The 14,483-nt window shown below is 37.5% G+C and overlaps 1 protein-coding gene across 1 annotated transcript in view; it reads right to left on the bottom strand.

The window, feature by feature from the left end:
* LOC306866909 (fatty acid 2-hydroxylase-like) overlaps positions 1–14,483 on the bottom strand; it is a 28,349-nt gene that overhangs the window by 6,812 nt on the left and 7,054 nt on the right. Inside the window, exon 2 of the mRNA XM_079412340.1 lies at positions 4,768–4,836. Within this exon, the coding sequence (XP_079268466.1) occupies positions 4,768–4,836 (69 nt within the window). The remainder of the gene's footprint in view (positions 1–4,767; positions 4,837–14,483) is intronic.

Below are 14,483 nucleotides of genomic sequence, written 5' to 3'. Positions count from 1 at the left end.
CTGTCAGTGTTAGTCAGTGTCATTTACATTTAATATTCCATGACAGAATACCAAGAACAACTTAACCATAACCACCCACTTGACTTGTTTTGTGGAATGAGGAGGACAGAACAATGTATTCAGGTTTAATTCAAGGAATTGTCCATCACGTCATCAATAGGAGGACATGTTAGAATGAATTAACAGCTTTTGCTTTACAGCAACGCTGGAATGAATGAAAGTGCGGCAATAAACCGGTACCAGAAATCTGGTCTGAACTGGTTGCCTAGCCTGTCTGGCTTACAAGTTTCATTACGGCATTAATTATGGTGTTGTTGTTATGCCTTAGCCTGATGCACAGGTTATGAGTTGGCCTGTAATATAACACCTGAGGCTGAAGAATGACGGAGGAAGAACTATTAACATGTGAATCTCGCTACGAAAAGTCCGGGTGGATCATGTTTTCACTGTAAAATCAAAATTAAAAAGCTAATTTATTATATTATTTTTTACAAAATATATAATTTGTATAAAATATATATATATATACACACACATACACACACAGACACACATGAACCCACCCATTTTTCATGTGAGAAAAAGTATTGGAACAGATAGAATTAACATAGATTAAAGTGAAAAAGACTTAATATTTAGTTGCAAATCCTTTGCTTTCAATAACTGCATCAAGACTATGACCCACTGACATCACCAAACTTTTGCATTCTTCTTTTGTGATGCTTTTCCAGGCTTTCAGCGCAGCCTCTTTCAGTTGTTGTTTGTTTTGGGGGGTTACTCCCTTCAGTCTCCTCTTTAGCAGGTAAAATGCATGCTCTTCAGGGTTTAAGTGTGGAGATTGACTAAAACCTTCCACTTCTTGCCCCTGATGAACTCCTTTGTTGTTTTGGCAGTGTGTTTTGGGTTATTATCTTGCTGCATGATGAAGGATCTCCCAATAAGTTTGGTTGCATCTTTCTTTAAATTGGCAGACAAAATGTTTCTGTATCCATCATGTTACATCATCAATGAAGATTAATGAGCCCATCCCAGAAGAAGCCATGACATTACTTCCACTGTGTTTCACAGATGAGCTTGTATGTTTGGGATCATGAGCAGATCCTTTCTTTCTCCAAACTTTAGCCTTTCCGTCACTTTGGTAAAGGTTAATCTTTGTCTCATCAGTCCATAAAACTTGTCTCAGAATTTGTGAGGCTCATCTCTGTACTTATTTGGCAAATTCCAGCCTGGCCTTCCTATTCTTCTTGCTAATGAGTGGTTTGCATCTTCTGGTGTAGCCTCTGTACTTGTGATCATGAAGTCATCTGCGAACAGTAGATTGTGATGCCTTCACTCCTGCCCTCTGGAGGTTGTTGCTGATCTCACTTACAGTTGTTTTAGCGTCTTTTCTGTCATCAACTGCAGTTGTTTTCCTTGGTCTACCTGTTCGATGTCTGTTACTTAGTACACCAGTGGCTTCTTTCTTTTTCAGGACATTCCAAATGGTTGATATGGCTATGGCCAATGTGTGTGCAATGGCTCTGATTGATTTTCCTCCTCCTCTCAGCTTCACAATTGCTTGTTTTTCACCCATAGACAGCTCTCTGGTTTTCATGTTGGTTACACCTCTTAACTATAAATGCAGTTTGAACAGGCAAAACCCGAAACTGAGCATAGACATTCAGTGCTAATTATTGTTTGAATAATCATTGTGTGTCAGTCACATGTTCCAATACTTTTGCTGACATGAAAAATGGGTGGGTTCAAACAAAAGGTGATATCTTCTAAGTTGTGTGTCAGATCCAGATGAAAATACCTGTAAATAAAAGCCGGCATGTAAATCTCTTGTCTAATATTCATCTTTTGATATCAAACCCAAGCAAAAATAAAGGAAATGGCCTCACTGTCCCAATACTTTTGGAGGGGAGTGTGTGTGTGTGAAACAGTAAGGCCAATTCCTTTATTTTTGCTTGGGTTTGATATCAAAAGATGAATATTAGACAAGACGTTAATCTTCATTAATGATGTAACATGATGGCAGCAGCAAAATTAACTCAGAAGTCTACAGAAATATTTTGTCTGCCAATTTACAGAAAGATGCAACCAAACTGATTGGGAGATCCTTCATCATGCAGCAAGATAATGACCCAAAACATAGTGCCAAAACAACAAAGGAGTTCATCAGGGGCAAGAAGTGGAAGGTTTTAGACTGGCCAAGTCGATCTCCACACTTAAACCCTGTAGAGTATGCATTTTACCTGCTAAAGAAGACACTGAAGGGAGTAACCCTCCAAAACTGAAAGAGGCTGCGGTGAAAGCCTGGAAAAGCGTCACAAAAGAAGAATGCAAAAGTTTGGTGATGTCAATGGGTCACAGGCTTGATGCAGTTATTGAAAGCAAAGGATTTGCAACTAAATATTAAGTCTTTTTCACTTTAATCTATGTTAATTCTATCTGTTCCAATACTTTTGGTAACATGAAAAATGGGTGGGTTCAAACAAAAGGTGCTATCTTCTAAGTTGTGCATCAGATCCAGATGAAAATACCTGGAAATAAAAGCTGAAATGTTAAATCTCTCATCTCATATTCATCTTTTGATGTCAAACCCAAATGTTTTCTGTCTACAGCAAAAATAAATGAATTGGCCTTACTGTCCCAGTACTTTTGGAGGGCACTGTATGTGTGTGTGTGTGTGTGTGTGTGAACTAACAATATAAATTATATAAAATTAAATATATTTTTTTATATATTATAATAAAAAAAGACACTCATATGTAAATATTATATTTTTGTATAAATATTTTGTATTATAATTATATTTAATTTAAATAATAATTTTAAATCAATCAATCATTAATGAATGAAATATATATATATATATATATGTGTGTGTGTGTGTGTGTGTGTGTCAAGTATAGATTAAAAAAAAAACTATAATTTCTAAATACACACACACATATAAAGTAACAATGTATTATTAATAATACTGTAATTTCATACCAACACCCTCATATGTAAATGTTTTGTTTTATTATTCTTTATTTTTCCTTAGTCAAACTTTTCCCCCAGAATTTACTATTAAATTACTAGTAAATAAGGAAATACTTCAACTTCACATACGCATTCATGTATTTATTACTAGAAGTAGTAACGAATGGCACAGCACAGTTCTGCAAAGGGGGTCAGTGTTCTCTAAATCATTGACCCCGTCTGTCAAATTCAAGGGGTTTGAACCAAACAATCGATGCTTGTGAAAGACCTGCATGCCTCGGATAGAGAACACAGGACATTCACACACAAAAAGAGAGCTAGAGAAGCTAAAGCTAGAGAAGTATATTGTCAATGTAATTGGTAATAATAGTATGACATTTTCTAATCCATCCCCAACTAATCAAACAAGACAATCAGAAAAAATAGAAATGGATTTTCACGATCTTTTAGACCAGGGCCTGCGATGTTACCAGAGTAAGGAGGACAAGAAGAGACAAAAAGAGGAATGACGCAAGAGGGCCAAAGGCAGAGCTGGAAAATCAAAAGATCTGTGTTAAACTAAAAGAGGTTCTGAAGTTGATGAGAAAACAAGAATCTTTAAACAAAAGAATAATGAAGAATATGAAAGATTAATAATTTGAGTGGGTTTTCTACTGAATTGCAAATGTTAACAAATGATTTAGAGGTAATGGAAGTTCAAACTCTTGTTACAGAAATATAAATGTCAAGATATTATGTTTCCAGTATGTGCTGTATATGGAGAGCACGAATATGAATTGCTGTGAAGTTATTAATAATATGTTTATGAAGCTTGCTTTGTAAAGAAATGGTTGATGTCACGGAGATGCATTTTGCACTTGTTAAATACACTTGCAGAATGGACCTTCTAGTCAAAACAAAGTCATGAGGTGTTATTCATATTTGCTATATATGAAGTGTATGGTTTTGACCTATATTTATGAATATATGTGTGTGAAATGAGGTGTTACAATTTTCCATAGTTTAAAATAATAATAGGCATGCTTGCTATCTAAGAAATGGAGAAGTTATTTTGTATTTGAGCTGTTAACCCTGCCATGAGTAGTATCTGGCTGAAGGGCCACGGTCTCTGCCAGCTCAACCACAAGAAAAAGGAAGTCTTAAAGAGATAAGTCTTAAATGATAATCACCGTACCAGAAAGACAGAGCAACAGAAAGTCACCTGCTCTGTTAGTGTTTCACTGTCGGTTTGAGCAAAAAGAGAAATGGCTGCTTGTGGTTTCCTGTCATATGAACTAAAGCTTCACTTCCAGATGTCAAGCAAACAAATATGTGCTATGATTGTATGACTGTTCTAGGTAAATGCAAGTTCTGCTTAATCACCAGCATCTGTGGCATGTTGTTGATTACCACAGAAAGTCATTTTGAGCGTATGAATGTGTAAAACTATGCTTTCGTAATGTCTTAAGGAAGTTATATATATATAGATTGGTATAGCGTCATGACCTTCACACATCGATCAGATGCATTTCCCACGAGCTGTTCACACAGGTTACGTAGCACTACAGTGCAAAATATTAACTAAGCTAAAACTAAAAGATAGAAAAATTCTAGATAAACTAGTTGATCTCACTAATCATCCTGTTTCATCCTTATTAGTGACAAAAAAACATGCACTTACAGTGGAAGTCTATGTATGGTTGTGCATAACACTTTTTTTATGTTTGTTTTGAGAGAAAAGCCTCTTTTTGTGATTGTAGCTTGCATTTCAGTCAGGAATATGCTTGTAACACCAGTTTGTCTTTCACTTTTGCATACCGTTTCATCATCGACTTTGCTGCACTTATTGATGGCTGAGGTTTCTTCTTCTGTGGTGCTTTCTGGAGTCTAGAACAGAAGAATAGGAAAAGTTCAGAAAAGCTTGAGCCTCGTGATCATGTTTGATGAGGTGAGATTCATCTCTGTTCAATTTGTGTTGGCATTTGTTGTGAATTTTTTTTGTATTACTGTATATGATTTGTGGCCTGATATGAGATATGAACCTGTCTGACAACAGGAAAATCTGACTGGTCATGTGATCTCAACACGTCAGCCACCATGAGGTGACCTGCTTTGAGTAAAATGAAACTTTTAGTAGGTTACTAATATGACTGAAGCCTTCATGTCATGTGTGTGTAAATTAAACTTTATTTTTTTTACAAGCACTTTTAATATCTTAAAAAAAAAAAAAAAAAAGACTTAATTACTTTATTATGAAAAAGTATTCTAATTAGCCCAGGCGGCATTACGACCAGCACGTTAACTATTAATAACATGTATTTTAATTAGGAAAAAATTACTGTGTAGAATTTTCATGTTAATATGTAATAAAACTACTCTTATTTACTTTGATCTTTATTACTGATATTTTACTTGAATAACTATTTGAAAAGCAATATTTACATAACTGAGAAATACTTTGTAAAACCATTTTTTTTATTTAATTTGTCAATAAATATCAATGATTAAATTGTGTGCTCAGTTTAAAAGTATATTAGCTGCAGCAACAAAATTGGCATTCTGAAATATTTCTGGTAAAAGTTGAAAAGTTATATAGTAATATATCCCTTCTAAGTCAGACCTGCTGTTGTTCAGAAATCCAAAATCAATAAAACAAATACTAACGAAAACAAAACACTTTTAATTAAATAACCAATCAGAGATAGTGGACTAGAATAAGGCATTCATTAAGACACTGAAGCATGGATGTGCTGTTGTTCAGAAAACTAATAAAACAAAAAATATCAGTGACGGTGTACTAGAAGATTCAAATCTAACAGTAAAAATTACAACATGGCACAGATTACTGTGATTATAAATATGACAAATAAGCTTTTCACGTCATAGATAAAACATACACCTACCCTCATCGTCATCATCATACCACCAAAGTACACAACACCTTATTCATATGATACACACATCACAGCACACATTACGTCATGGACCTCATCCCACAAGATGGAAGAGCTTCTCATTTCTCCATAGGGTCACGCACACACACACACACCCTTCACAGATGGCTAGTTTGGCGGGATGGGTGAAATATTAATCAGGTCTTGCGTCGCACCATACCATTCTAACGTGATTAACCCTGCCCCCCTTCACACCAACCCATACACACACAAACACACGTCCATGGCAACCTAACACCTAAGCCACACATACACTCATCACAGAATTATAGTTATAGAGGCTGACGGCTGTACTGTTGCTGTTTGTGTGTGACTGAGGCCCCCCCTGGGTTATTACGATTAAAACAGCGCAAACTTAGAGGTTACATGGTATTGAATGATATTCATGCAATTGTACCCAGACCTGCATTCAATTTCAGTGCAACATATTTCAACAGAATTCAAACATGCATTATTCATAAAGGTCTAAATATCTCTATTTCTTGCGTTTTTGTTTGTGAGACGCTACCTAGCGACCTGTAAGAAATTCTGCTTAATAATTCTTATGAAAATCAATGAAAACTGCTTGTGTTTTAGTGAAGTGAAGTGAAGTGAAATACTGCCAAGTATGGTGACCCATACTCAGAATTCGTGCTCTGCATTTAACCCATCCAACGTGCACACACACACAGCAGTGAACACACACACACCGTGAACACACACAGCAGTGAACACACACACACCGTGAACACACACCCGGAGCAGTGGGCAGCCATTTATGCTGCAGCGCCCGGGGAGCAGTTGGGGGTTCGGTGCCTTGCTCAATGGCACCTCAGTCGTGGTATTGAGTGTGGACAGAGCGCTGGACATTCACTCCCCCCACCTAAAATCCCTGCCAGCCCGAGACTTGAACCTGCAACCTTTGGATTTTGAGTCCGACTCTAACCATTAGGCCACGACTTCCTTTTATTAAGGAAACCAAGCAGAAAATGTAGTCGCAACAACGGTTCACTAAAAACCGTGGTCTGGAGAGTCTCCCTCAGTGGCGTCACTTTACAGGGTCAGGTGCTTTGATGGAGTGATTTTGTTTTATGCACTTGAGAAATGATTTTCCCCAGTGCATTACTCATTTTATTGATATAGTCTTATCTGGAAATGTTGTAAATGAAATGTCAAGCACGTATTTCAATTGTGTAAAACAGCTTGTCCTAACAGCAAGTGAACAACAGGTGAAATGTCCTGCTGATACAAGTAATGATATCTGTATTAGAACAGTAACAGTAATGAGATTGTAACAAGAATCTGTATTAAGTGAGTGTGTAAAAAGTAGGCTTTGAGGGCCTGGTCACAGCCATGGTTTTCATGACCTTCAGTTTGGGTTTGCTGAAGACCAAGTCAGTACTTGTGACCTGACCACATGTTCTATCCTGTTCTGTATGATTAATATACAGTGAAATAAGCCTCATGAAGCTCACCAAGGTTGCATATATTTAATCAAATACAGTAAAAACAGTAATATTCTGAAATATTACACTATATTAAAACAACTGTTTTCTATTTTATTGTATTTTGAAATGTAATTTATTCCTGTAATGCAATGCTGGATTTTCAGCAGCCATTACTAGTCTTCAGTGTAACATGGTTTGTCACAAATCATACCAATATGCTGATTTAGTGATAAAGAACCACTGCTAAACATTAATATTTAAAAATATATATATATATATATATATATATATATATATTTTGCATGTCATTTTGCTTATATTGTGATACATCTTTCTACATACACAAACACATATATACATACAATTATTATTATTTCATAGTGAAGTGGAAGGGGGCTTCCCCCACTGCAAAAACTAAATTCAGTGAGAACTGCTCAAACAAACTTTTAAAAGCAAACATCATACACGCATGTAAACCCATCTTTGAGTTCACTTCTGTTGACACGGACACCAGCTAAAGCTTACTCCGAGTCAGTCCATGCTGTTGTCACACTCAAAAGAACATCCATATTTAATGCTTAACTTGCAGCTTGAATAAATACAACAATTTATAAAAATACAGCATCATATCAAGTGGTCATTTCGATTTATTGCACCTGGACACACCCAGCACGCAATATGCATACATGACTGCTGGGGTGTTTCACTGTTTACAATGAGCCACGCCAATCATTAGCTTAGAAATACACACAAACCTAAAGGAAAAAAAGAGGAAAGGGGGATTAACACTTCAATAATTAATATTCACTGGTTGTTAGTGACACAAAATCAACAAGAATGCAAATATAAAGAATGCAAATATATCAAATCTATTTTTATTTGAATTTTTTACACCCTGAAGAAACAATTCACACAAACACACACACAGAAATGAACTTCAAACTAGTTCCTAGGACAAAACACAAGGGATTGCATCTAGAAACAAACAGTTGTCGTTATAGATACAGTCACTATCAGAGCACTGCAGTTTCTGAAAGCCTGCACGACAGGCCTTTTGCACAATACAAAACGGATTAGACAGCAGAGGTCAAACGATACAATTCAATCTGGCATGTACTTGCATGTTGACATCTTGATTGCATGCCTTCAAGTGAACAATTTGTACAGTATACATAGCATCCAAGTACCAAACTTAGAAACTGTCAAAAAGAAGATACAATCTGGTTTTGATAACTCCACGATTTTGTGGTGAGGCAGTTTGTGTGTTGTTTTTAAGTTCATGGTCAAAGAGCCACCGCAAATTGACTGTGAATGCCAGCAAATCATTTGCCTTTATAGCTCAGAAATAGTGTTGTATTAGTGTGTGTGTGTGTGCGCGCGTTGCATTACAACCAGCACATGTGATACGAGATGTGTGCTGCCCTTTTGCCGAGGTGAACAAGGGTGCTGAAGCGAGAACCGGGAAAGTGGAGCTGCAGATATGAGTGTGATGGTTCAGCCATGCGTGGTCGCTTGGCAAGTGATTTAGCCAACTTCGGCACCTTCTTGTGCAAAATGCCTGCAGCCAAAAGCTTAGGAAAAACAGGTGAAGAAGTCTTTAGGAAAAGCAGGGTGAGATGCAATTTGGTAAAGTGCAAAAGTTCTTTAAAGTATGGCAAAATAATACACAGATATCTCAGGGTTATAAGGAAGGACATTAGAAGGAAACTAGAAAAGCTTGGATGGGGTAAGGCCAATTAGGGCCTAGTTACAAACATATGAGACTTGGATTATGGTTAGAACAAGTTGCAGTTGTTCAAAGGAGACAGTAGCTGTAGGGCTGGTTAAGGTTTAATCGTCTCATGATGCAGGTGGCTGGTTGGGGGTATATCAGAGTTCTCTGATCTGTGGTGCAGAAGATAGTTTGAGCTCAACAGGACTGTGGGGAAAAGAGCCTTCAAAGGGATCGTGTCTAGATGGGAAATCTCATTCTGTGAAACTCTGCTTCCAAGGATAAGGTTGCTATTGGACTCCAAATAAACACAATAGCTGACATAACATACACATGTACTCCACATTTCACTCAGCATCAAGATCTTAGGTTAAAATGTATATGAATTTAACGAGATAGTTCACCCAAAAATGACAATTCTGTCATTAATTACTCATCCTCGTGTCGTTCCAAACTCGTAAGACCATCATTCATCTTCGGAACACAAATGAAGATATTTTTGATGAAATCCGAGAGCTTTCTAACCCTGCATAGACAGCAATGCAACTGACACGTTCAAGACCCAGAAAGGTAGCGAGGACATTGTTAAAATAGTCCATGTGACATCAGTGGTTCAACTGTAATTTTATGAAGCTACGAGAATACGTTTTGTGTGTGTGTAATAACAACTTTATTAATGAACAAAGGTCTAACGAGTTTGGAACGAGGCTGAGTAATTAATGACTTCTGGGTGAACTAACCCTTTAAAAGAAAAGCGTATGATTTTCATAAACATTAAAAAAAAAAAAAATATTGCCTTGTTAGTTCATTGTATGCAGTGTGGAAGTAATTAACATTTTCAAAAAAAAGATCATAATAATTATTAGCAAAATGCTGTTTTTTGTCATGTGTAAATATAAAACTTGGGAGACTTTTCCCAAAAACGAGGGTTTATCCCTGAGGGACATAAAGCCAAAAGCTACATTTTCACTGAACAAGCATGAAGTTTAAATGAAGTTCGTGTACTTGGAAATTTGGAAAAGTGATCCACAGTCAGAAGATTGGTTAAACCTAAACTAGGTCACATAGCCAAAGAGATGTATTGTTGTCCTATGAGACAGCAAGACATATTTAGTCTGACCACTTTATCTGTACCACAAAACCACAACACAAAGACTACCCTTGCCATGGATATTTTAAGAAAAAAAAAAAAAAAAAAAAACACCACAAAATTAGACCTTCTTATTTCCATTTCATTTCCATTTTTATGGTTTATGTCTTTGTTATAGTTCTTCACAGTTAATTAAACCCAAACAAATCTGCAATCAAATGAAGCGTACATAATCCTATGTCTCTCGATAAAAGCACACACACACACAACACAACCCACCACTGATCTTGTGTGTACCATACTACATTATATCCTATTACTTTGTAAAAGGGTGCTTATTTACAAAAGAGAGGCTTTTCAATTGTTCTCAGTGGGCATTGAGAGAATAAATTAAATCTAGATGAGGTTAGTAATCCTTTCTAGTGGTTACAGAGGGTTTTTAATGGTGAATGCTGATGTCTAGAAACCACAATCGTATAGCATGGTTCTTATTAGTATGAAAGAAAAAAGGAAGGAAGGAAAGCAAGCAACAGGAAGTTGTCACTTTTTGCATTCAGCAAAAGCACTGTGTGATTAGGACTGCATGAAGACCAACAGACTGGAATGTATGAAAATACAGTCATAAGTCATTACACCTAGACGGTATCATTTTCCGGTGTGGTATGCAAATATCTATTGGACTAAAGTTACGACAGCTGCACTGGCAGACTCAAAATTAAGCAACAGCGTAGTTTACACAGTGACGTAAATAATATTTCATGTGAAAAGTTTTCAGGGTTATCCCATTGCGGCAGTAAGGAAACCCTAAATTTGGGCTTGGCCGACCTTGGAGCCAGAGTTCTTTTAAAGAAAATTACCCCAGAAACATCAGATCATCTGGATTCCAGGGGAGCAGCAAGATCCTGCTACGTTTTGTGTTAGTAATATAGTCATCAACGAGATTTTCAGTGGCAAAATGCAGAAAATTAATGTTCAGTAAGAAGAGGGCAAGAAGGAGGCCGGTGATGTAGACTGGCATGGGGGCTGAAAGAATTCCTTTGGGTGAACAATAAGGCTTCTTGATGGAGCAGTAAGGGTCCGGGACACTGAATGACAGAGACGCACATACATACAGAAAGAGTTGCGAGAACAAAAGCGTGGAGGACAGAGGAAGAGAGCTCAGGCTGGTACAATCCAAACAGGGCTGGCAGTGTGTCGAATGGTGTTGGGGTGGCAGTAAGAGTACGGTTGGGGGTTGAGAGCCTCGGATATATACACTCGAAAGGGCACTAAGGCCATCAGCAACGCCTAGCCAAACCCCTAATAAGCTTAACTCTCCCAGTCTATGGTGATGGTAGGCAGTGCTCTTCACAATTTGCTCAAACCCAGCACATTCCCCAGATAAAGATGTAGGAAAAAATGTAGCCACATACCAACTAGTGGAAAAACACACCCCTATTGTTCTCAAACTGCAGACATCTGGAATCAGTTTAGCATTAACAAAGGTACTGGAAGAGAGGATGTTTGGCAATCTTTGTAAAAGTACAGGTACTAGTTTGGATACTTCCACCTGAGTGATTGTTTCTCTAATGTTTGTACAACGAGATATTTAAGTATCATTGGCTGGCCAAGCCTGTGTTCTTGTCGAGAAGGGTTTCCAGTAGAGTAAAAGTGCTATGGTCAAAGTTCACATTGACTGACATCATTTGGGTCTATTTAGACCAGGGGTGTCCAATCCTGCTCCTAAAGGGCCACTGACCTGCAGAGTTTAGCTCCAGCCTAAATTAAACACACCTCAGGTGCCAGAATTTCTAGGAAGTTCCAGGCAAGTGTGTGGAGGCAGATTGGAGCTAAACTCTGCGGGACACTGGCCTTTCGGGAACAGGATCAGACAACTCTGATTTAGGTTGTTGACCTGCAAAGAAAAAAAATCAGTCATTCATCTTAGGTCAAACTGGATCCCTGAAGAATCTTGACGCAACCTTATCAGGCATCATTCTAGAAGTTTGTCCAAAATGAGTGATAAAATCAATGGTTCTTTGAAATCAAATGATGCTAGCTTTAAAAAAGCTATGCCGCATTACCTCACCCGTTTCAACAGTGGTCAGGACATGACCCATGAGGGTTCTTCCAAGTCAATAATTAACCATTATCCAATCGGTGCCAGGATACACAGTTGGACAGACTGATCCTGATAAGAGGCAGCAACTGATGGACTACTCCAAGCTGTCGAAAACATCAGCCATGTGAAGTGACACTGATTTGTGGCAGATGTAAAACATTTGGCCAGTGTTATTCAGATCAACACTTATGTAAATTCACAGGCAGAAGTCCCTTGTCATCCTATCCAATTTCCAGATCCACATATCTCTCTAAACACACCAGTTTTCTTTCTAAAAATTGTAGAAAGATTTTCTTATTCTCCATGAAAGATGTATAGGTTTTATGTCAAGCACGGTTGATGGAAGCAATTGGCGAGGTGGGCAGACATGGGAAAGTCTTGTGATACAAGTAGAAAAGGCTGGCTTCTTGTTCAACATATGTAAATGACTAAACAAAAGTACATGTTAACGCAAATGTCCTGAGGGAAGGGTTGCTGAATGCATCACTGTTCTAAGATTATGAACCACAAATATGCACCATACATGTAAAAGAACAAGCTTGGTTATAGTGCGTCACAGTGGGACATTATCTGACATAATGTTGAAAAATATCATTTTGACTTGTCCCTCATGTTCTTAAAAAAAAACTAAGATTACAGTGAGGTACTTACAATGGAAGTGAATAGGGCCAGTTTTCTAAGAAATGCAAAACAGAAATGTGAAGTTTGTGAAATTAAATTATCATTTACAAAATATTATTACTTGCCTATAAGGCCCTGAATGGTTTAGCTCCTGTGTACCTAACTTGTCTTCTACCACGCTACAATCCAACCCGCTCCCTAAGGTCGCAAAACTCTGGACTTTTGGTAGTACCTAGGATAGAAAAGTCCACTAAAGGAGGTAGAGCTTTTTCAAATTTGGCTCCCAAACTCTGGAATAGCCTTCCTGATAACGTTCGGGGTTCAGACACACTCTCTCTGTTTAAATCTAGATTAAAGACACATCTCTTTAGCCAAGCATTCACATAATGCATCTTATAATCTTGTACTGCAGTTATATCTGATCAAATGTACATTATTATTACTATTCTTTAGCTTGGGTTGAACAAATCATTTTTGCTTAGATGGAACAGCAGCTACGCTAATTATGTCTCTATTTGTTTCTCTGTTTCTGCCACGGGATTAACATCCCATGGTAACTAAGAATTACAGAAGCTTCAGTCTGGATCCAACCCTTAAATGATCTGAGATGACCGAACACCTGAGAAAAGATGATGCCAACCCCTCAGAGGACCTCAGAGGATGCCAATGCTCAGACAACATACAGAATTACCAAATTTTGCCATAAGTTAAATATATTAAGGTTCTGCAATATATAAATATATTGTGTAAACTTAATTTCCTGTAGAGCTGCTTTGCAGTGATTTGTATCGGAAAAAGAGCTATACAAATAAACTTGAACTTGAAACTTGAATTTAACCACTTTTCTTTGCTCATAAAAGACACTAGTGCAAAGCCGAAACTGATCTCAGACCTGTAGATGTGGAATTTAAAGTGGTAGGCGGGGTTAAAAGCCATCCACTCTCATCATAAACAGGGATGTTGTTGATTGGTAAGCTGCATCACCCAGAGAACTGGTGGAACCTGCTGGGCCAGATACTGAGAGTCCTCCCAAGCATTTTCTCACTCTTTCTCTTTTGCTTCATTTCTTTCCTCAAACACCAAGCCATATTTAACATCAATGACTAGCTTCATTGTCCTGGGGTGTGCAGATATGAGAAAGATTAGATGTCTGGGACATAGTCGGGCAAAGGTTGTTGTGACTATTCACATCATCAGTCTTGAAACCAGTCAATTCTCATCTCATTATGACAGAATAAACCCGATTTTTAAATCAAGATAGTCGAAAATATTCATTAAACCAGTAAAAGTACTTGTATTTGCATAGCGCAAAGGGTATAAAAAAAATGAAAAGGGTAAACGTGAAGGCTGTTCGCTTGTAAAAGAAGACCATTAATCTTCATGCAATAACCCTTTTCAGGTTCCTCCCTTCAAACAAGGGTACAAAGGTTTCTTCATTTGCAGGTCTGCACACTTGAACATGTCATATCGTACAGAGTTCATCGATCAAGAGCCTTCTCACATGTAAAGACCTTCAATCCAGGAAGAGCATCATCAAGAAGATTAGAAATCCATGCAACAGGATTAGAACGTCTGAAGTTCACAGATTCAAAACTCACTATCATTTCTCCTACGTCTGCACAATGGGCTC

This window comes from Barbus barbus (genome assembly GCF_936440315.1).
Source record: "Barbus barbus genome assembly, chromosome: 48".
In the NCBI taxonomy this organism is placed as follows: domain Eukaryota; kingdom Metazoa; phylum Chordata; class Actinopteri; order Cypriniformes; family Cyprinidae; genus Barbus; species Barbus barbus.
Note: the sequence above shows the minus strand (reverse complement) of the source record. Positions and strands in the feature narration are given on the sequence as shown.